General features: G+C 40.7%; 3 protein-coding genes across 9 annotated transcripts in view; all 3 read right to left on the minus strand.

Annotated features, from left to right (window-relative positions):
• Positions 1-7488, minus strand: part of LOC108240646 — a 36325-nt gene extending 28837 nt beyond the window's left edge. For 3 of the 4 annotated variants that reach the window (XM_017424251.3, XM_037975567.1, XM_037975566.1), the window contains exon 1: positions 7285-7487. In XM_017424251.3, coding sequence (XP_017279740.1) covers positions 7285-7308 — 24 coding nt within the window. In that variant the 5' untranslated portion in view covers positions 7309-7487. Of the gene's footprint in view, positions 1-7284 lie in introns of all 4 variants that reach the window. The other variant, XM_037975568.1, reaches the window with a different exon arrangement.
• Positions 7489-11278: 3790 nt separating this feature from the next.
• Positions 11279-14524, minus strand: dnal1 (dynein, axonemal, light chain 1). 4 transcript variants are annotated; one of them, XM_025006874.1, is made up of 8 exons: positions 14488-14524; positions 14046-14084; positions 13820-13929; positions 13649-13704; positions 13504-13559; positions 13217-13343; positions 12871-13027; positions 11279-12624 (listed from the first exon to the last, which is right to left on the minus strand). In XM_025006874.1, exons 1-8 carry the CDS (start codon positions 14488-14490, stop codon positions 12495-12497), a joined length of 678 nt encoding a protein of 225 aa, XP_024862642.1. In that variant the 5' UTR covers positions 14491-14524; the 3' UTR covers positions 11279-12494. The 4 variants fall into 4 exon arrangements, with proteins under 4 accessions (XP_024862642.1, XP_024862646.1, XP_024862641.1 ...); XM_025006878.2 differs by lacking the exon at positions 14488-14524 and having other exon boundaries at positions 12842-13027; positions 14046-14384; XM_025006873.2 differs by lacking the exon at positions 14488-14524 and having other exon boundaries at positions 14046-14381.
• A 757-nt stretch (positions 14525-15281) lies between these two features.
• Positions 15282-20891, minus strand: part of fkbp9 (FKBP prolyl isomerase 9) — a 10075-nt gene continuing 4465 nt past the window's right edge. The window contains exons 5-10 of the mRNA XM_017424165.3: positions 19953-20142; positions 19278-19423; positions 18975-19164; positions 17105-17250; positions 16592-16755; positions 15282-16501 (exon numbers count right to left, since the gene is read on the minus strand). Coding sequence (XP_017279654.1) covers positions 16322-16501; positions 16592-16755; positions 17105-17250; positions 18975-19164; positions 19278-19423; positions 19953-20142 — 1016 coding nt within the window. The 3' untranslated portion in view covers positions 15282-16321. The remainder of the gene's footprint in view (positions 16502-16591; positions 16756-17104; positions 17251-18974; positions 19165-19277; positions 19424-19952; positions 20143-20891) is intronic.

Below are 20891 nucleotides of genomic sequence, written 5' to 3' on the forward strand. Positions count from 1 at the left end.
ACAATTGTGGCCTCACAAATGGAACAATCCTCATCAGCAAATTGCTAAAGCATTCAACAGTCAAACACAGCAGTGGGTAAAACTCAACACAAAGAATGCCCATCAGTGTATTAGACAGCATTTCAAAGTTGGTTGAGTTTGGTAGGAGTCACATTATGTTTCCCATGCATGTAGGGCATTAAAAGTTAAGGTACTAGACTTATTAATGGCACTTTGTATCATCTTGCATCAGGTATCAATAATTGGCATCAGCTGGACTATGGGTTCACTATCCCATGCCTAGTGTTACCATTACACCAGAGCAGAGACAGCTTCATTAAAAGTGGTGCAGTCATTAGGAGGCAAAAACTGATCAAGTGTTGAATCTCACTTCTGCATGACCATAGAACCATCATGTGCTTGTACACCATAGCTGAGACAATAAGAACCAATCCTGCCAATGTTGTGGAGTGACACATATCGATTACTCAATATTTTTAAAGTAATGAAATATTTTCATACGCGATGTAAGATGAGACTATATCATTTAAATCAATACAGTTGATGCTGACTTAATAGTTCCACTTGAAAATCTGCCAGTTCTTCTTTTTCTCCCCATATGTCTGTGCTCAACTTCACATAGCCCCTCCTCTTTCAGTCACTGAATACAAACCCAGCTTCCAACCCCCACCTGTGCAACCTCCCATTCCCAACTTATTAACTTATCTCAGTTGGGGTGGGGGGGTGTCAGCAGCTGCAAGTAGCCACAAAGTGGAGGGGGTTGATGAAAACTTGGTGAACAAAAAGAAAAACAATGGCTCAGTTACTTGGAGATGCTTCAAATTCTTCTGAGTAGCAGCAGAAAAATGTATTCTGGAGAGAATAACAAAAAAGTTTGGATAAAAGGTTTGAGCACTTCAAATGTTTTTCACCATTTACAACAGTGCCACAAAGTGAAGTATGAAGAGTTTGTGAAACTGTGCGCTGCAGAACAAACACGGTACAAAAACTCATTTACCTGTGCCGTGCCTTATAAGATGAAAGACTTGTACAGGAGGAAGAACTTTGATGAACTCTACTTCAGTGGAAACAAACTTTTAAAAAAGCAAGTCAGCCTTTGTATTTTTTCTGTTTACATTTGCACAGCAATAGTCTGTTTGAACCATTCCAGTGCGGCGTCCATCCAAAGCACAGCTTTTCTCAAAGTTGCCAATGATCTCTTCCCTTCCTCTGATTCTGGCCAGCTGAGTATCCTCATCCTCCTGGACCTCACTGCAGCTTTTGACACCATCAGTCATTCCATCCTCCTGTCCTGTCTCAAGTCCAACCTGAACATCACTGGCTCTGCTCTGTCCTGGTTTCAGCCCTACCTCACAAACTGTTAACAGTTTATTCATATCAACTGCTGCTCCTCCATAGCACCTCTATCCAAGGGTGTTCCCCAAGGTTCAGTGCTTGGTCCTCTCCTCTTCAACCACTACATTCTCCCCTTTGGTAATATCACCCGGCCTCCATTTCCACTTCTACGCTGATGACATACAGATTTACAATTCCACTACATCTATAAACCCCAATCTTTTTGTTTACATATAGCAGATATCTATGGATTTTCCATGTTAAAAAGGTCCTAGTTGTCCAAGTAGCCTAATTGAGCATGTGGGATCAGCTCAAATATCAACTTTGACCAAGTATCAATGTGCCAGGTTTCAAAGGTTTGTTGCAACTACGGTGGGCCTACGTGCCACAGGAGAAGATACAATGGCTGTAAGACTTTGTTCTGCACCAAATTGTTGCTCTTAAATAAGGTTGAGGGACTACTACACCCTATTGACGTGGGACCAGAGGTGTGCCTGTATTGCCAACTTCATTATCAATCTGATCTTATATTTTACCCATTGCAATACAGTCACATGAACATTTAAAACACAAACAGTTTAATTTGTACCACTCCAATGAGGGTGCTTAACATCTGTCAGAGAGTGTACATCAGATTATAGAATGCAATGTACGAGGACCACAATATTAAAAATAAAAACAAACAATTAGACTTAAAGCAGTTATGGGAGTAAAAGTTCCACTGCTTTATGTAGTTCCTGTTCTTATACTGACAGCTTGGAGATCGGAATGATTCTTGAACCTTGTCTTCACTTAGTTGATTGGAGTTCAAATCGGTCAGCAGGGCGAGTTGAGTTGTTTAAGGCGTTCCTATCCCTCTGCTGGCATCTCCCAGTTGAGATGTGGAGCAGACACTCTAGTTCAGTAAACAGAGTAAGGGATTTCCTGCTGTAGAGCTTTGCTTTTAGTAAAACCTCTGTAACTCAACATGCAATGATACAAGAGTGTCTGAGTGTTCTTCTTTGATCAAGACAAAAATAACATTGCTTAACCCATTCACGTCTTGTATAATCCGTTTTATGAAAAAGGTCAAAACTGTTTTAGTATTTATTTTCACACAATATAAAAATGGACAATAGGCACCAGCTCCTCCCAACCCAGAAAGGAGAAGTGGGTAAAAGAAGATCGATGGGCAGAAGGTTAAAAACAGACAATTGGAAATAGATGTGCACAGCTGTGTTGAAGTAGTGGTTCGTTTTGAAGGACACTCCACCAATCTTATTCTCAAATTTTACTTTAGTGCCACACTAAGTGTTCAGTACTTGACCGTGGGCAATTGGACTTGATGACCAACATCTATAAACTTGCTGGAGTATCCTTTTGAATGACAAAACCCCCAAAATATAGTCAATTAAAAAAAAAAAAAAAAAAACATTTTTGGCAAACTCACAATAAAGTCATGCTACAACACTAAAGTCACTCAATAATTCTGCTACATTTTAAAAACCATTTGCTGTCATGAGCAGAGGTCCCCAACCCCCAGGCCACGGACCGGTACCGGTCCTCTTGATGCATGTCAAAACACTTATAGGTCATATGATACGGTACCGCTGAAAACAAACCCACGAGCTAGCAAAATGAGTAAAAAACTAACGTCTCTGCAAGCCGTATCATTTTATTTTGTTGTATTTATCCGCCACACCTTTAAAGGCCGATCTGTGAAAATACTGTCTGATAATGAAACGGTCTGTGGAGTTAAAAAGGTTGGGGACCGTTGCTCTAATGAATGTAATGTAATGCATTTGTGTTGACACTGATTTACACAAAATATTAATACAGAAACAATACTTTCACATCAATAGCTTTAGCAATACATCAAACATCAATGTATGTAGTACTCCATCCAACAGGACCATCATTTCCAGCAACAGTCAGAGAAATAATTAATCGTCTTGTGAAATAAACACCCATCAGCCACAGGATTAAACTATTGTAAGGTCAAATGATTAACGTTACTAATTTAGTAACAATGCAATGTATTGCCTTGAGACTTCAAGCTGAACTGAAAAGTGTTTTGTGCTAGAGACCTCTACCAGAGGCCTGGGAGCTTCAGGGTTCTCTTCAGTATCTCAGCTGTTCCTAGGACTGAGCTCTTCTGGACAGATCTCTGAGGTTGTTCCTGGGATCTGTTGGAGCCACCTCTTCCAGTTTGGGGGTCACAGCACCGAGTGCTCTGATGACCACTGGCACCACTGAGGCCTTGACTCTCTACGACTTCTCATTTCTTCCTTCAGCTCTTGGTATTTCTCCAGTTTCTTGTGCTCTTTATTCCTGATGCTACCATCACTTGTGATTGCACAGATGTTAATGTACACTAATCCAAAGTCATGGCAAACCCTGTTCAACCATCCAGACACCAAACTCATTGTGATGGCACTCTCCAGAACACACCCATATCACATAGGCAGTGCAGCAGTTTGATGTTAATGTTAGTTTTAATGCTGTGGCTGGTTGGATTCCATTTGTTCTGCTACCATATGAGCCTGGAAAGTGCCCAATTCTGAAACAGTGTTTTGCAAAGCGAATAAAAGCTGAAACACAGGGAACATAGTTGTTTTATATTACAGAAGCCCTCTTTTGTACATTTGACTTTCAAACAGAAATGTTGGTCCTGCATGTTGCTTGTAAACATGACATTCCACATCCTGTTTACATAAACAAAAATCACAGACAGAAGAATGAATGAGCAAATTTAACCATCCAGGTTTACATAATGAAGACCCAATAGAGAAACTGACCCTGCAGGAACAATTGGATGACAATATGATACCTGTGCTCATGAGGTAACCAGTTTCTAGGTACCGTATTTTCCGGTCTATAAAGGCGCACCTAAAAGCTTTAAATTTTCTCGAAAATCAACGGTGCACCTGATAATCCGGGGCGCCTTATGTGTGCACTGAATTCCAAAATCAGGAAAGCACAGTAATGTGTACAGTACCGGTACGTACACTGGCAGCGATAAACCAATCAGAGAACACTACATAATACGTGCGGCACATACGCCGGCAGCAATAAACCAATCAGAGAACATTATGTAATATAATACAATTCGGAGATTGCCATCATTCTGGGAAGATTAAAAAAAGAACTCCAACCGCTGGACGTTGGTGTAAACAGCGCGTTTAAAGTGAAGTTGCGAGTGGCGTGGGAGCGATGGATGACTAACGATGAACACACGTTTACTAAGATGGGGGGCAGCGCTGGGTGAGTTACACCATCATATGCAAATGGATTGTGGATGCCTGGGCTAAGGTATTGGCTTTAACTGTTGTCCGAGCTTTCACGAAAGCCGGCATCATTACTGAACAGCCTCCTGGCAACGAGACTGACTCCGACAATGATGAGAGGGAACCTAGCAGGTTTGATGGCGAAATTGCCCAGCTGTTCAATTCAGACAGAAGACGAGGTCTTTGATGGATTTGTGGAAGAAGAACGATAAAAAATAATATGTAAAATAATTGTTACATAGTAGAATAAAGTTCAACCAAACTCACTGTTTTGCTTCCATGACCTTTTTTTTTTTTGTAGACCGTATGTTTTAGCATGCGCCTTATAATCCGGTGCGCCTTATGTATGTGTTAAGTACAGACATGGATGCCATAATTGAGACTGCGCCTTATAATCCGGTGCTGCGGAAAATACGGTATACAATGACTGAAAAACTAACAAATTTATAAATTGCTGCCCAGGCAAAAAACAAAACAAAACTGAAATAAGCCACTGAACAGCTGCTTGTCTAAGGAATTTCATGCTTTTAAAAATACAGAAATTGAGTAAAATAAAAACAACATGCATCAACAATCTGCAGATGTTAGTGTTAGCATACTGCTTTAAAAAGAGAAACAAAACAGGGGTAATGCATTTTGGGATTTGCAGGATAGCACAGCGGTGGCTCCAAGAAGCTGATGCACATGCAGCGTTTTCTTTTGTCTACATTAGTCTGCGGACCTTGATGCTTCCGATTTTCTCTGAGCAACCACATTGTACGTAGAGATAACTCAAAATCACAGGGAGGTTCCACTGCAGGGTTTCCCACAGTGTATTATAAGCCTGGTGGTCCACCAGGCTTTCCCTACTCTGCCGCCAGGCTAAGCTCCGCTTGTTTATTGTCATATACGTCATTTTTATACACGTTTTTTTTCCACCCGCATCAACTTGACGCATTGATCACCGCGCAAGGGTGCGCACGCCAACAGTGATGAAATCTGTGCGAAGACCCAACGCGATGTTGCGTCGCTTGCTTGTGCAGCTCACAGTTTGTGTAACTTGGTGTGCGCCGTGCTCCATTCAAAATGGATGGTGTCGCTGCTCTAGCGGGACTCTAATGAGCCCTGAGGCCGAGCCACCTTCAGCTACCTGGAGTTAGCAGGTGGTCGGAGCCGCAGCAATAAAGATCGAATGACCAAAAATGGTTAGTTGAGCCGAAATTCAGCAGGTGGCTTTACAAGACCGAATATGGTAAGCATGTTTTGTGCTTAGTGAAAATATTATCCTTGTTTACGAGTTAAATGATGCTATTAAATTCAACATTAGATATGTTTTGTTTTGTTGTTACATGTAGTGATCCAACATGCAGCCTGTGCCACAAAAAGCACAGCCCAGTACAGCATCTCTCAGTTTTTCAGTTCTCTGTTGTTATTCATTGGCCTGGAAGTGAGACATGTGTTGGTGCCTTGTTTGCACTTTTTCAATTATGTTAATTTAATTTATTTGTAAATGAGACTTAAATTAGAACTCAAATTAGGTGCAATCAATTAGTATTTATTTACAAATATCTTACTGTATCATGTAATAAATAGCTATATTTTTAACTTTCCTATAAACTTTAATCTTTCTTTTTTTTTTTTTTTTTTTTTTACTAAATCACTTTACTAAATCACTAAACTGGCGAACGGTCACATACCACCTGGCTTAGCCTCTGTTCTGGGGCGAAACCCTGTCCTTATTTGCACAAATGTATTTTTCTTCGTGAAATCCTGAAGTCCCCAAGTGGAGGAAGGACCCACACCCCGCAATATCCGATTTCCTCAGTGAGCAGTTGTTCAGCTGTGAGCAGTTGTTCAGCAGTTGTTCAGCTGTTCAGTGGCTTATTTCAGTAACACAGAGACTTCATCCTCTAATGTTCCTGATTGAACAGCCTTTCTGTCGCAAAAGTCATCTCAAGCTGTTATGCTAAAGAAAAAAGAAAAAAAAAAAAACGGCCAAATCATAAATCCAATTTAGTCCAAAACAGATCCAAATCTAATGCAGTCCAATCCAGTAGAGATCCCGCCTAATAAAAACTTATTTTCCCGCCACAACACCCCACACCCCAGGCAACTGAAAACGAGGAGATGCGTCACGAATAAAGTACGCATCTGTTTACAGGGATGTGATCAGGAAGGAGATTTTTTTGTGTAACGATTACGACAAAAAGCCATTTTTATATGAAATTAACTTACAAGCCACAAGCTCAACAATAAAAATACCCCTCACCCCAATCACAATAAATTAACAACACGCACACAATGACAAACAGAACCATTTTGAGGTTTTGTGGTGCGTGCGCACTCCCGATTTCACCACACAAACTTTTACTTTTCGCCTCCGCTCAGAAAATAATTTTTTTTTTTTAAAAAGAAGCAATCTTAATTATCTGCGTTACGTCTTACCACTAACTAAAACGCGTTTCGTGGTTCAGCGTCCGTCCGCGATTCCGAGTTGGTAAGTTATCAGAGCTCGTGCAGAGACGGAAAAAAAAAGAAAAGAAACAGAGGCGTTAGCTTGCGGTTTCCTGATCTGTTAGTTATCTAGCACCGGTTAAAATAAAGCCATACCCAACATGACAGAGCCAGACTGAGTCCCGCAGTCACGACTTTTTGCGTGCAGCAGAAGCGGAACAGAAAATAATAATAACAATAAGTCACCCACCTGGCACTTCAGGGTTAACTTCATGACGGTTGACAAACACTCGCGCGCGCTGCGAGCAAACCGTTACATCCGAGGACGACTGTCACAGAAAGCTCTCATTAACTCCTCTATCACGGCTGAAAAAGTCTCCCTGTGCTGACTGTCTTGGGTTCGCCTGAATGTCGGGTCTGCAGCATGCCTTGTCTCTAAACAGGTTGCGTTTAAGTTCTCTCAGGCAGCCGCGGTCTCCGCCCCTGACTCCTCCTCTGTTTCCGCTGGAGAGGCCACGCACGGCTCTAGGCAAGATTTCTGGCGGCCACCTTGCGAGGAGCTAGTGCGTTACTGTGTACCGCTGCTCATAACGCGAATTCTGACCCTCCTTCCAGAGGGTGGCTCACTGCTTCCTTCCTTAGTCACGCCCTTTATTCACAATCCAGGATGTTTTTTACTGCCTTTGTTTCTCTCCAGACTAAGTGACTGTTTATTAAAGCTTTTAAAAAGGCAGCTAGATATAAAATGGCGGTAAACAAAAATCAGATAAAGATATAACAATCGAGCCACTCTTAATGGTAGATTAAATCAACACTGTTAATGCTAAATAAAGCATGGGAGAGTAAACACAAAGCCTCCTATTCCACAACATCTAGTCTAGATACGAGCTGCAAATTGTTTTTTATCACTCATTTTATCATGAGTGTGCTTTCTGTGCCTACCTATCAGGGTAAAAGTCTGTCCCACTTGATTCTGGACTTAAAAAAAAAGAAAATGCTGAAACTACATAAAATGATAGTACACACAATTACCCCTGTTTCTGGAAGGTACGAATTTGCATAAGGGTTTCAGTGGTGGGTACTTTATCACTTTAGCACAAATATGTTTTTGATTTATGAACTATTTTCTGACAGCATAAGAGGCACAATCTGAAAAGGTCACGTTTTTAATGATTTATGGACTAATGCTCACCTAAAAAGCGTAATGTCACTTTCTTTGAAGTGCTGGATCTGATAACCATAACAGTTAATGGGAAATCACTGGACTCCTCCGCTAAGATAAGATTTTTTTTTTACTCTAATGTTTACGGCCTGCTGCCGTTCTGACAGGAACTAAGCACGCCCAAATTGGTACATGTAGCTCTTTGCAAGATGGCGTCGCAAATTCTCATCCCGTTGCCGCTCCGCCCTCTGCCGCTGTGAGAGAGACGGAGCGAGAAATTACAAACAGGAGGAAAATCTCATCTCTCATTCGTTGCAATCTGTGCTTTCTAAATTGCAAAATCCTGCACAGGGATTTGAATTCAATATAAACAAATCAACAACGCATACACTTTTGATTTTTGGTAAACTGGGATTTGCTAAAGTGTGCTGAAAAGTATGGATTGTGCTCATTTCTATTTCTGTTAAACTCAATACAGCTTTATAACGTGTTTTATTCAAAGGGATCTCACAAAGGTGCAAACATTTAAAGCTTGTATAAATACTACATGGTAATGCAGTTCAAACTGTAAAATATAATCAAACCTTGATGATTTGATTGTTAAGATAAGGTTATGCCAGTGATAAAGTATATGTCATGAATGTCAGTGTTTTGGGGTTTTGGTTCTTTGTTCGGTGTTTCTTGTTCATCTTGTTTTGGTTTAGTTGTCTTTTGGGTTTCTGTGTCACCTCTCCAGTACTTTTCGGTCACGTCTGCTACGCCCACCTCATCTGTTTCTTGTTATGTCCCCCCAGCTGCAACCCATCGTAATCTCACCCTCTGTCCTTTAAAGCCGGTCTATGTTAATGAGACACTCTTGACTGAGTCATTCCGTTTTGGTCATGCTTGTTGTCTTCCTGGTTCCATGCCTTGCCTTGCATTGCACTTTGGACTTTGTTATTGTTCGTTTTTTTGCTGCTACGCCAGCCTTTTGTTTTGTTTATATTTTATTTTAATAAATTAGTTTAATTTTAAAAGATGAGTCTGGGTTCGCCTCCGTCTCCCCCGCTAATGACAGTATAAGCAAACTTTGATATTGCTAAAATGAAGTTACGTTTAGCTTATGATAAACTAATCACAAAGAACAGTTGTGTCTGTGGGGTGAGGGAAGCCGAAGACTCCAGAACATCATGACAGGGGCGAGTGAGATTAACAAGCTGCTGCAGCTGTTTGTGTGCTGAAAGCCCTGGTCTTGGGCATGGTTTATTGTATAAAAAGGAGGTGAAAAGGGAATCACTTCAGACACAACTGGGAACATGTTGCTGTTTCTTCTGTTGGTGAGTTGTTGTCTCCATTCAGCTGAATGTTTGAATAATCGTATGATTTGTAATTAAACCTCTGGTCTGGACTCGTTTTGTGTGTCCGTCTTTTCTGCAACATCAAAAGATCCAGGGAGAGAAACTAAGTGCTCAGGTGAGATTCCTCTGAAAGGGGTGAATGCTAAAAACTTGGTTTTCTCAGCAGTGCACAGGTTAATGTTTTCAGATCTACCAGCTAAAATCCATTTTACTAAGCTCAACTTTTGCATGTCCTTTTGTAATTGTACCTACAATATGTAAAGGGAAACAAATAAAAAACAAAATCTCCAGGTTCCCAAGACAGCTTGGATTCCTCCCCCAGCTGCAGTTTTTACAACCATTCACATGTAGCAGCTCCTTAGCATCAACTTCAATGGGACATTCATTTCAAACTTAATAACCACATGAATATTCATTTTATTAATTTTTAATTTTAAACAGACACCTCCACCTGAAATGGGAGTATTTCTTAATTTTAAGTGGGTAAAATCAACCAGACAGACTGGATTTTGTGCAGTAATACTGGAGATTATCAAAGGCTGATAGTGGAAAAACGTATGTGAAGAAATTCTAAAAAATATAAAACTAAAGAAGTGATATATATATTAAACCCTTTGATTACAGCCCCACGTGGGCTTGAACCTACAGCCTAAAGATCACTGAACCGCAGAACAACTGAGCCACTGCAGCCATTGTAAGACATAAAGGATTAACAGTGTGCTTATGTTCCTGTGAAGAAAGATTAAGAGGTTTTTTTGCCAGGAGAACATTGTTCCAGAACAGCTCTATTTTTAGGAACTGTTGGTTCTATCACTCCAGGCAGCTGGGTCGAGATAACCCAGTGATAATGACCGGGACACTTCCCAGAACCATTGGGAAAGTTGCCAGGTGGTTATAAGTCACAAAACGACCAGGATTGGTTAGAATTGTCACATTGTTTATTAGGGGGAATTACTTTGTGGGGCGGATGACCGACCAGGTGAACGGGTGACTCGTGTGACTCTCAACCCTCTCAGCTTGAAATTTATAAACCTGAAACCCCTAAACTATACATGAAGTCTTTCCAGATGAGAGGCTGAAAGGTTATCAAGAACCAGGAGAGCTTTTAGTCAAGCACTTCCAATTGTTTTCCAGCTGTTTCAGAAAAGCTGGTGGGGAGGCAAAAAGAAAAACATTTGTTAAATCTTTGTGGCTTTCAGCTGCATGTTTTTGTGTGTGGATCATCCTGCCTGCAGTATCAGTGAAAGCCTCCTGAAAACTCCTGAAGGTTCCTTTTAACCAAAGGTGTCAAACTCCATTCCTAAGGGGTCCACTCTCCTGCATGTTTTAGACGTGTTCTTGCTTTAAAACACCTGCTTTAAATGGATGACTTTATAGACACGCTTCTGGGGAATTTGATGATTCGATGAGGAGGTGATTAAACCATTTGAATCAGGTGTGTTGGAGCAGAAAAACCTAAAACCTAAAGCACAGAAATTAAAGTATTAATGGATGTTCGAGATAAACATTGTATTTTCAATCATGTGGTTGATTTGTTTAACTAAACTAGGATTACTCATTATTAATTAGTGTTGTTGAATCAGTATAGTTGAAGGAAAAATGAAAAGGTTAGTAAAGGTAAGGTAAACTGTCATAAGATAAGGCGTAGTCCAGATGGTGCAAACCCACAGACGTCCAAAACGGCCGATGCTTGTTCAGAACTGCATGCAGCAGATAAGGCTGGAAAGTCCTGAAACAAGAACGGTCAAGATTTATCTGGTTGTCACTGCAGCTTCCACCACTTTGTTTGTGCAAAGGCAGGAGGCCAGGCCTGCCGAGAAACCTCCAACCTTTTAGGTCAGGACTACGTTAGGAAATATTCACATCAGTTATTTATTTCCTCAGCACTTCTTTCAAGTATTTTGGATGCATTTATTAATTTAAATGATGTGTAATCATTACCAAAAATGAAACGATCCTTCGGTTCTTGAAAAAAAAAAAAAAAAAAAGGGTCAATCACCGTGGATTAGAAAAACAGAGAAAACGACTGGTCTAATGGCATAAATAACATCAGAAAGCACTGTTCACAATAACGATTCAGTTTAGCACGTTCAACTTCGACTGGGAAGATGCAATACAAGCAGCGACGTTTAAAATATCAAACATTTAACATTTTTAACATCAAACATTTAAATATAGAAACCGGACAATGTTAAAGGAGACATCAGTTTACAAACACCGGTGGATTATTAAGATAAGCTCCATGCATTGATCTTACTAAACGTAGTGAAAACTGCAGCTTCGGAAACAATCACGACAACACAGTAACCTTTTTGCTCCCTGATGTTAAATCACAGTAATATACGATTTAAAAAAAAAGGACCTCAACAGCACAACAGAGCTGTGGGTTTTGGTCACGTTTTCTTTCTGTGCTTTTTTTTAGCTCCACATTCGCCCCACAGACCCGTCCGTCCTGCTGCTTTGAGGAGAAACAGCTGACTGCAGCTTGTTTTTAATTCCATCTAAGACGTAAGATTTTCCTTACATCCATCTGTTTCACCTGAAAAGGTGCGCTGCTCAGGAACAACAGCAGCAAGCCGCTATGTGCTGGATTCTCTATTTTTGTTGCCAGAGACATCACTTTTTCTAATCGTTTCTTCTTGCTTGATCAGCATTTGGTCCACACAGGCATCGGACCTTGTGTGCCACACTGTGCTTTAATATTTGCTGTGAAGGACACTTTAGTGGTTGTCTTTTTTTTCCCTTTTCTTTACCTTACCTCCAAGCTGCTTCTCAGTTATAAAAGACATTTCTTCCAACGGTTCAACAGAAATAAAACCAAGGCTGTGAATCACATTAAGAGGAAAAACATCCATGTAACTTGTTATGAAACCCAGATTTGATCCAAAACCCACATGTAGTATTTTTCGTTGACATTTTGTGCGTGTTGATCTGAAACAGTCCATCCTATTAAATATTTCCTCATATAAACAGGAGCACCATGACAAAACAAAAAATAAAATTAAAAAAAAGGAAGACTTTCAGACAGATGATTATTGTTCTCAGCTCTTTCCATCTCCTTCCTCCACTTCCTGTTTGATGACAAGTGTTCCTGAAATAAAAATAGGAATAACCAATTACTAGATTGTCCAAAATCAACCACTCTCATATTTGCTTACATTTCTGCAACATTTATATCTCTGCAGTTTAACATTCAGCTTCCCACAGGAACCCTTTTAGCTGATAAGTGTGTTTACTGTCAGTATATTACAGTATGAGGAGGGAGTCTAAAGGCACTTATTCTGGAATAATGTGACAGAATAACGCACCACTTCTCATAATTTCTTTTATACACAACTGTTTAGCATTATCACCATCTAGCTTCTTCAGGTTGGGCAGTTTTTTACAGGCTTCATCCATCCAGTTTCCCTCAGAAACGTGTCTCTCCTGCAGAGGATTTCCAACAAAAACCAGGTCCACTAAGCAAGGCAGGTCAGCGAGCCTCACAAACTCTGCTACATAACACAGAAAACACAACGTGTATCACACTGACTGCCACAGTATGGATGTAACCAACAATTTATCAACACTTTGACAAAAAATGAACAATTACCTAATCGAGAAAACAAAATAGAAGCCTTTGGTGTAATAAAAATAATCTATTTTAAATTAATTTTGTTGTCTGAGCTTCAACAGTAACGTACCCCAGTCTTTGACCAGGTTGTTGGACATATACAAAACTTTTAGGCTCTTCATGGAGTTGATTCCCTTCATTTTCTCTATCAAATTGTAAGAAATCCACAGTTCGGCTAAGGTGTCTCCTACTGCCTCCTGCAAGAGCACACGCACAGGAGCAAAAACAGACGCGAGAGAAATGAACTTTCACACATTATATTCAGCAGCACATACAACTTCAGGTTAAAAGAAGGAAAATAACAAAACACCTGGAAATAAAAAAAGAGTCAGTGTTCTGGTTTTGTTTGTAACTTACCAGCCCAGCAAGTGTCTTTATATTATTCCTGCTTAATGACAAGATCTTCAAGTTCTCTGGAAGGACATCAAATTAAATCACAGCCACACATTTTCGCCTTAAAAGAACCCGCTCTTGTGTGGTGTCACGCAGTCAGTATACTCACTGAGGCTGTTGAGATTGGTTATTTTCTCAATACAGTTTGTGGACAGAGACAGCTTCCTGAGGACAAATTACAACAAGCAAATGTATCAATGCTCTGCGAACAAGGCCCGATTAAAAGAATAAATTAACTACATCAATAAAAGGTCAGCTGCAGATGTGAGGCAGCGCTTACTCGCAGCATGTGAGCGAGGAAAGGGAAGCATCCATCTTCTCGATCGGAGGAACCTGACCGTACAGCTTGATGTCTTTAGCCTCGCTCGCTTTCTCTCCTGTCTTTTCCTCCTGCTCGCAAACACAAAACTTTTACACAGTGCTGTCCCTCATCTGGACACCCTCTATTGACACCTGCAAAGACATTTAACACTAACACTGCACGGTTTTGTCTGTTTTCCACTCACCCATTTGCTCAAAGCCTCTCTCACAGTCATTGCTTTGGCCTGAAACATCACATGAAACGATTTAAACTGATTTTATGTACATAATAATCAGTGATGGTTATCAAAAAACAAGCTAGCAACCGCACACAAGGTAACCAAACAACCTAGAGATAATGAACACACACTATGACGCTTATTCATGTTTCTTTTAAGCTGCTGCAGGCAACAGACGCAGCAGCGGCGCTCATTGTTTACGGAAACTAAACGTTCCTATTAGTGAGCTGATTTATAGCCTGCTGTAAGCTAATTTGCTAATAAAATTAGCTTATAGCTGCGCCGGTGTTTTAGGCTACGATTAATTATGACTCCCTGACAGGAGTGACTCATGTTCACTCGGGTGTTACCAGCTATCATTAAAATAAATCACAAAACAGCGGAGAAAATGTGCTGAAACTACACTCACCATGTTGACGACTGACGGCTGCTCTGGTTGCTATGGCACCGCAAGGCAATAAAGTGCGCATGCGCGATGTTACAAATAAAGTGAGATTGATTAAAAACACTAATTAAGAAACAAACAAAAAAAACTGTTATAAACGTTTTACGCTTATCAAAAAGGCCTTGAAACACACATGAACATTGCCATACATGGTCTATTATTATACAAATGTTCTGATTATGAGGCAGAAAAGAAAAAGAAAAACAGCTGAGGTTTTTTTCAAGGGTTCTTTGCAAAAAAAAATTAAAATAATACAAACTTTTTTGACATCACAAATCAAGAAACATTGTTTTTCTTAGTTGAAACCCTCACCAAACTCCTTTTTACATTTTAGCTGCAAAATGATTCTGCACACTTTGCTTACACATTTTTAAGTATTTAGATTTGAAGTTCACAAACATTATGTATTAACTGGGAGCATTTTTGGAGTTGATACAGTTTGCTTGTTTAAATAAAACTTAAGTGCGTTTGAGTTGCTGAAAAGTGAAGATTTCCATCTTTCTTCAGGTCACATCCTTCATCTCAACCTTCAGCTTCAGCTGTTAGATAATGCTAATGTTAGATTTGCCTGCTTGAACTACCTAGACTTTAGAATATGACATTAGGAGGACAAACACATACAGGTAGGTACAGGCAGGTAGGTAGGTAGGTAAGTCTACCTCTAGATTTTAGTTCATAATTAGTTCTTTACCACGAACACGCAAACATCATAACCAACCAGATATAAAGGAAATATTCAAGAACAAAAGAAGAGACGATTTGAGCACATAGGTCGGATCATTTAATTGAATGAAATTTTGAGATGACATAGTCACCATCCAACCTTAAATTTTGTTGTGAATACAAAACAATAGAAAAAAAATCACACATAAATTTCTCTTTCACACACAAACACACAGAAATAGCACCCCACCTGCCATCACACTCAATCCGACAGCTGTGGATCAAGAAACCACGCCCAGTCAATGTCAAAACATGATCCCTCGAATTTAATTTTTAATATTTTTATCTAACGTATAGAGTGAGCGGGGATCCGTCAGATTGAGTTTGATGAAAGGTGGGCTGGTATAACTCTAACACAAATAGCAAGTCACGCTCTGACACGCAACATTTTCACCTGCGTCTGAGATTCGGAGTCAAAAACGAGCATCCAAAAGCGACTGAAAAGGATTTCAAAGCCCTAAGATGTGAAGGCGTCAGACCTTCCAGTGTCACCTGGACGATTTTCAACAGCAGTAAACAAAAATGAGAGACTGTGGGAAAGCGTGAGCCGTGAATCCACCAGAATAAAACGTTATTCTGCTTCGTGCCTTCACTTAAAACAGCTGATCTCGGACACCTTAATATTCCAAGAAGACATCAGTAAACTATATAAAAAAACAGTTTAACAATAACACTTGAGAAGTCAAATGAACGCTGAACGTACAGAGAGCGGATGAAGGTGTTGGCTTGTTCGCTCACACAGGAGTGCTTTTATACCCTTCAAAATAAAATAAAAGCTCACATAAAACAAGGACTTGATGAACAAGGAGGTAAAAAGGTAAGTCACCGCCATCACAGTCCTTAAATTAAATGGTATCAAAATCTTTTTTACTAATATAACTTTTGTATTCCTACACCCCCCTGCCCTTCTCCCCTCCCCCATCTCGATCTCTTTTGATCATCATATTAGTCCACAAAACTAAAAAAAAGCTAAATCCCACCTGCTGCTACTCTACCACCTACAATATTTAATTTAAGCTCCCATTTTCTCGACTGTTTGACCCTTCCCCCCGATCCGTTCTCCCCCTCGGTCCCGTCATAGCTCGTCATGACTCGCAGCTTCATCCGCTTTGAGCTTGAACTCTGCCTCTGTGATCTTTCCGTCTCCGTCGCGGTCCTGGTTAGAGAACATGTTGTCGATTATGCGGTAAGGATCGAAGCCGGGAGCCAGGCGGCCTTTGCCGTCGTTCACCTGCTGCATGATGTAGTCCGTAAACTGTGGAGGCGGAACGGGAGCAAACAGAGGAAACGATTAAAGATGCCGATTTCGATTTGGCGACAGCAAGAACAGCGCATGATCCCGTACCTCGGAGGGCTCCACCTGACCGCTCTTGTCTTTGTCCATCTCTGCAAAAAGGTCCGGGGACACCTCGTCGTTCCAGATAAACATGTAGCCTTCCGGAAGCCCTTCCTCCATCTCGACCAGCTCGACGTCAAACACCATCACAGCGCTTCCTGGAACTTCATCAGCTGCACACATAGACACACAACTGAGGTTAAAGGACACCTTTAATGTCGCTGGATTGGGAAAATGTTTTTGCTATTGCCGAGGCTGTGGAGCTCATTTCCTGAAAAAGTTGCATGTTTTTGGCATAAAAGCTCAGTTTCTGGCAGCTCAGTTCCAGGAACAGAGTGTTTGTTCGCTATCAAGCCAGATGTTTAACGATAACACACTAAACAGCGAAAATATCCAGATGACCTTCACATGAAACTAAAACAAATTAAAAAAAATCTCCTTTAACGGCGGGCTGGACTGAGTTCCCTGCTGGGATGAGGGTGGTTCTGTGGGACAAAGTGTGTGTGTGTGTGCATCACTTACTGACTCCTCTCTCCCCGTAGGCCAGGTGAGGGGGAATAACAAGGTGTCTTTTCTCTCCCACGCACATGTCAATCAGCCCGTCCTCCATCCCTGGGACCACCTGATTGGCTCCCAGAACGATGTTGTACGTCTTCCCATAATTATACCTGAAAGAAATTAAAACAAATGTGAGGTAACTGAAGTTTTAGTCATAATCTGTTGCATTAAAATAAAAATACACTTTTGTTTTATACAATGAAGGTTGCTCGTTTTATCCTTGAAAATGTCCCTAAAAGAAAATCAAGTTTTAAGGCTCTGAAAGGCTTATCTTTCTGGTGCTTTTATTGTCATTGTTATGACTTAACACTTGTCCTCCCATCAGCCTCGGCTGATCACAGATGATATATTGTCTATTTATTTAGTTAGATAACGGACTCTTTGGTGGCTTCTGTTCAGGATTCATGATGGTACTTTTGTACTCTGTTTAAGAGGAACTATTGCCACCATCCTGTTTCAGAACGTGACAAATATATTGAAAGCGTGGGGAGGAAAAAAGGGGTTGACTGGTGTGGTTTGATGTGTTGAAAGTCTGAACAGAGGCAGATCATAAAGGCCCGTGAGAGGCAGAAGTGTGGACAGGAGGAGTTGTGTAAGAAGCGCTCACTGTGGGGTAGCACAAATATAAAACAAAGAACTGAAGAAATATTAATCATAGAAAAACTGTCTAGATCACCAGAATTTAGGTTTAATATACTTTTATCATTCCAATCATTACATGTGTATGATTATGATTAGGCGGTGAGCAAGCATTCAAAACTCATGTGGCGTTTGTTGTGTTTGTTTCCTTTAACAAAAAGGACAACGAAGCATTTTGTCTTTAGGATGTTTCATTAAAGCTACATATAGCTGAGAGTCACACAGTCGATTAACGTCGGCAGAGTGAGTCTAACTGCAACAACAGCCATGCGTCTGATTTATAGGCCCTGCTCTTCACATTTGGTAACTTTCCATAGGATGAGCAAACAGCCTGGGGGCAGATGGGGGACGCAATAGGTGAACGAGTAGAGATAAGCAAATTACATAGGAAATTAAACACACTTCCATTAAAACACAGTGACATGAATGTTCTCCTACTTTCCCACTCTTACTATCAAACAGCTTTAGCTCACATGTAGCAGAGACTCACTGAAGCAACTTTATTTCCCCTTACACGTGGTGAGGGAGTGAAGCACTAACCTTTCAGAAGCACACAAACATTTAACCCCATGCAGAGCAAAGCCTTATGTCTCAGGAACACTGAAAAAGTATTAGATATGTTCTCTGTGAAACACTGAGACGTTATGCACTTAATGAATTTAATCAAACGTGTGTAACCAAGAATATGAATTTAATGCACTAAACGAGACTGAAATTATTAAAGAATTGAAGAAAATGTCATTTTAAATACAATCAACAAAGATAGGATAGGGTTAGGGTTTAAGTGTGTGATAATTATAAAGACTTTGGTGCCATATAAGTGGCTGTATTACGCTGTAACAGTGTTGCCAGATAGATGATAATAATCAGGGTTGTACGATAGTTTTAGGGTCTATACGGTATACGATGAATGGTTTAAAAAAAAAGCCCAAATATACGATAGTTTTGCTGTTTCTGTGCACCGAAAAAAAAATTATTTTTACCCTGGCACACACCCACATATCATCAGAAACTCTGCGTGCCAACGAGCGCGCTTCCTTCCTGAGCGCCAATCACAACACCGCAGTCAGTTCAAAAGAACCAACCGGCAGATTATCGACAGCCGCTTTATTTCTGTTCACAGCTGCCGTCAGGGTTCCTCTGATGGGACGGGAGGAGCTCAGATGTTTGGGTGACGGTCAAAAGATTTACTCACGTGGAGTCGACGGGTGTCCCGTCCAGCAGCGAGGCATTGTAGTGATATTTGATGAAGTCTCCCTTCTTGCTTTGCTTGTCACACTCCTCTGGCTTGAAAGTGACGGTGACCTCAGTGCTGTCTGAGGGGTTGTGGAAGTCGATGATGTGGATGTCGAACACGAGCACCGCTGAGCCGGGGATCTTAGAGCCTGCCAGACAAACCATCAGAATGAGTTATTTTATATTAGAAATGTAACATTAATAAACATAGGGATGGATTTTATTCTTTAGAGGAGTACATCCAGGTATTACACACACACACCTGTGCCCTCCTCTCCATAGGCGAGGTGTGGCGGGATGGTGATGGTGCGTTTCTCTCCAATGCAGACTCCAATCAGACCCTCATCCATGCCGGCGATGACGTAACCTTGACCCACATACGTGTCGTAGGTACGATTACGAGAGTAACTGCCAACCAGAAAATATTATTACTCTAAAGATCTGTTCGCTCTGAAAATAAAAGAAATTAAACTTTGAGTGAGCAGAAACGGCTTTTGTGAGCCTTTATAACAATTAGGCACTAGTTAATTTACAAACTCCATACTTCTGACCAACGCACATGTATGAAAGAAAGTGTGCTCCAACTGGTGTGAACTACACTCATGTGACTTAAAACCACATAAAATGGCAGAAAAAAATAAAACAACATTGTGAAATGATGTCATGCTGAGAATCCACATGAAAAAGTCTAAACAGTGTCCAACTTCCTTTAAAAGAACCTTTAAAAACTGATCAATTCTTCTTATTTTGACACTTTGTTTCTATCTAAACATCTTGTATTATGCAAGCCAGAAAGGCAGAACATTATTACACTGAAACAGTTTCACCAGCTGGCTTTAGGTTTCATTTCTCCTCCACAATGACCTCCATGCACGGAAAGATGCTGCCACCATGAGGCTAGGCGAGGAACTGCAGATGTTAAAACATTGATTTTCACCTGGAATCAAAGAACGTCCCGTCCAGGAGGCTGCCGTTGTAGTGGTAACGCACAAAGTCTCCCGCCACCGTCTTCCTCGTGCAGGGCTCCGGCACGATTTGATTGGTCACCGCGATTCCATCTCTGGGGTTGTGAAGGTCCAACAGGACGACGTCGAACACCAGGGACGCCTGACCAGGGATGTCACTACCTGAGGAGGGAGAAGAAGAAGAAAACCTCTGATATCTGTTTGGTTTATTCTTACCGGACAGGAAATGTTCCCAGACTGAGATCTGATTCTGCTGTCAGGAGCAGAAGCATGGGCAATAAAACACAGTTAAGTTGCTTTCTGTTAATAGTAGAGAAGTCAATAACCTGAGTGAATATAAAAGGAACGACCCACAGAGTGGTTTGGAAATCCTGATGATGTTGCAGTTCACAAAAAAAAAAAAAGAGGAAAACATTTAAAAGCAAACTGCAAAGACTGAGAAAGTAATAGGATACAGGTGGGATCATTTAAAATCTGACAAATAAAAAAGTGTGATTGTTTGTCTGTCTGTTAGCAAAGTATCTCACAGGGGTGGAAATTAGCACCCGCCACCGGCCAAATGCGGGTAAATATTTGAAGTGGTGGGTGAACACACACGCCACTGTGGCGGGTTGGCAATTTAAACAGAAAAGGTGTTATTTGTCCTCTTGACATATAGGGGGCAGCAATGTGCTCGAGTTGCTGCTGTTATGTCGAGCCGTGTTCCCCCATCAGATACGGTTCCCCCTGTGTCTCCGTAAATAATGACTTAACAGAATTGTTTAGAGGGGCAAATATTTCTCATTAAAAAAACAAAAAAACATCATTCTTTTTAAAAATAAAATGTGCTAATAATATCATAATACAGAGGAATAAACACAGTTAAGGAGTAGTTGGTAAATTATTTTTGTCCCATGTTTTAGAGGGGGAAC

This window comes from Kryptolebias marmoratus, linkage group LG5 (genome assembly GCF_001649575.2).
Source record: "Kryptolebias marmoratus isolate JLee-2015 linkage group LG5, ASM164957v2, whole genome shotgun sequence".
Taxonomy (NCBI): Eukaryota; Metazoa; Chordata; class Actinopteri; order Cyprinodontiformes; family Rivulidae; genus Kryptolebias; species Kryptolebias marmoratus.

Bases quoted from the DNA above. Each gene is read 5' to 3' on its own strand.
- dnal1 (XM_025006873.2), bottom strand. From the start codon at position 14,093: ATGTTTCAGGCCAAAGCAATGACTGTGAGAGAGGCTTTGAGCAAATGG. The intron at 13,930-14,045 runs GTGAGTGGAAAA...GTTTGCGAGCAG, and splicing joins GAGAGGCTTTGAGCAAATGG to GAGGAAAAGACAGGAGAGAA. The intron at 13,560-13,648 runs GTGAGTATACTG...ATGTCCTTCCAG, and splicing joins AACCAATCTCAACAGCCTCA to AGAACTTGAAGATCTTGTCA.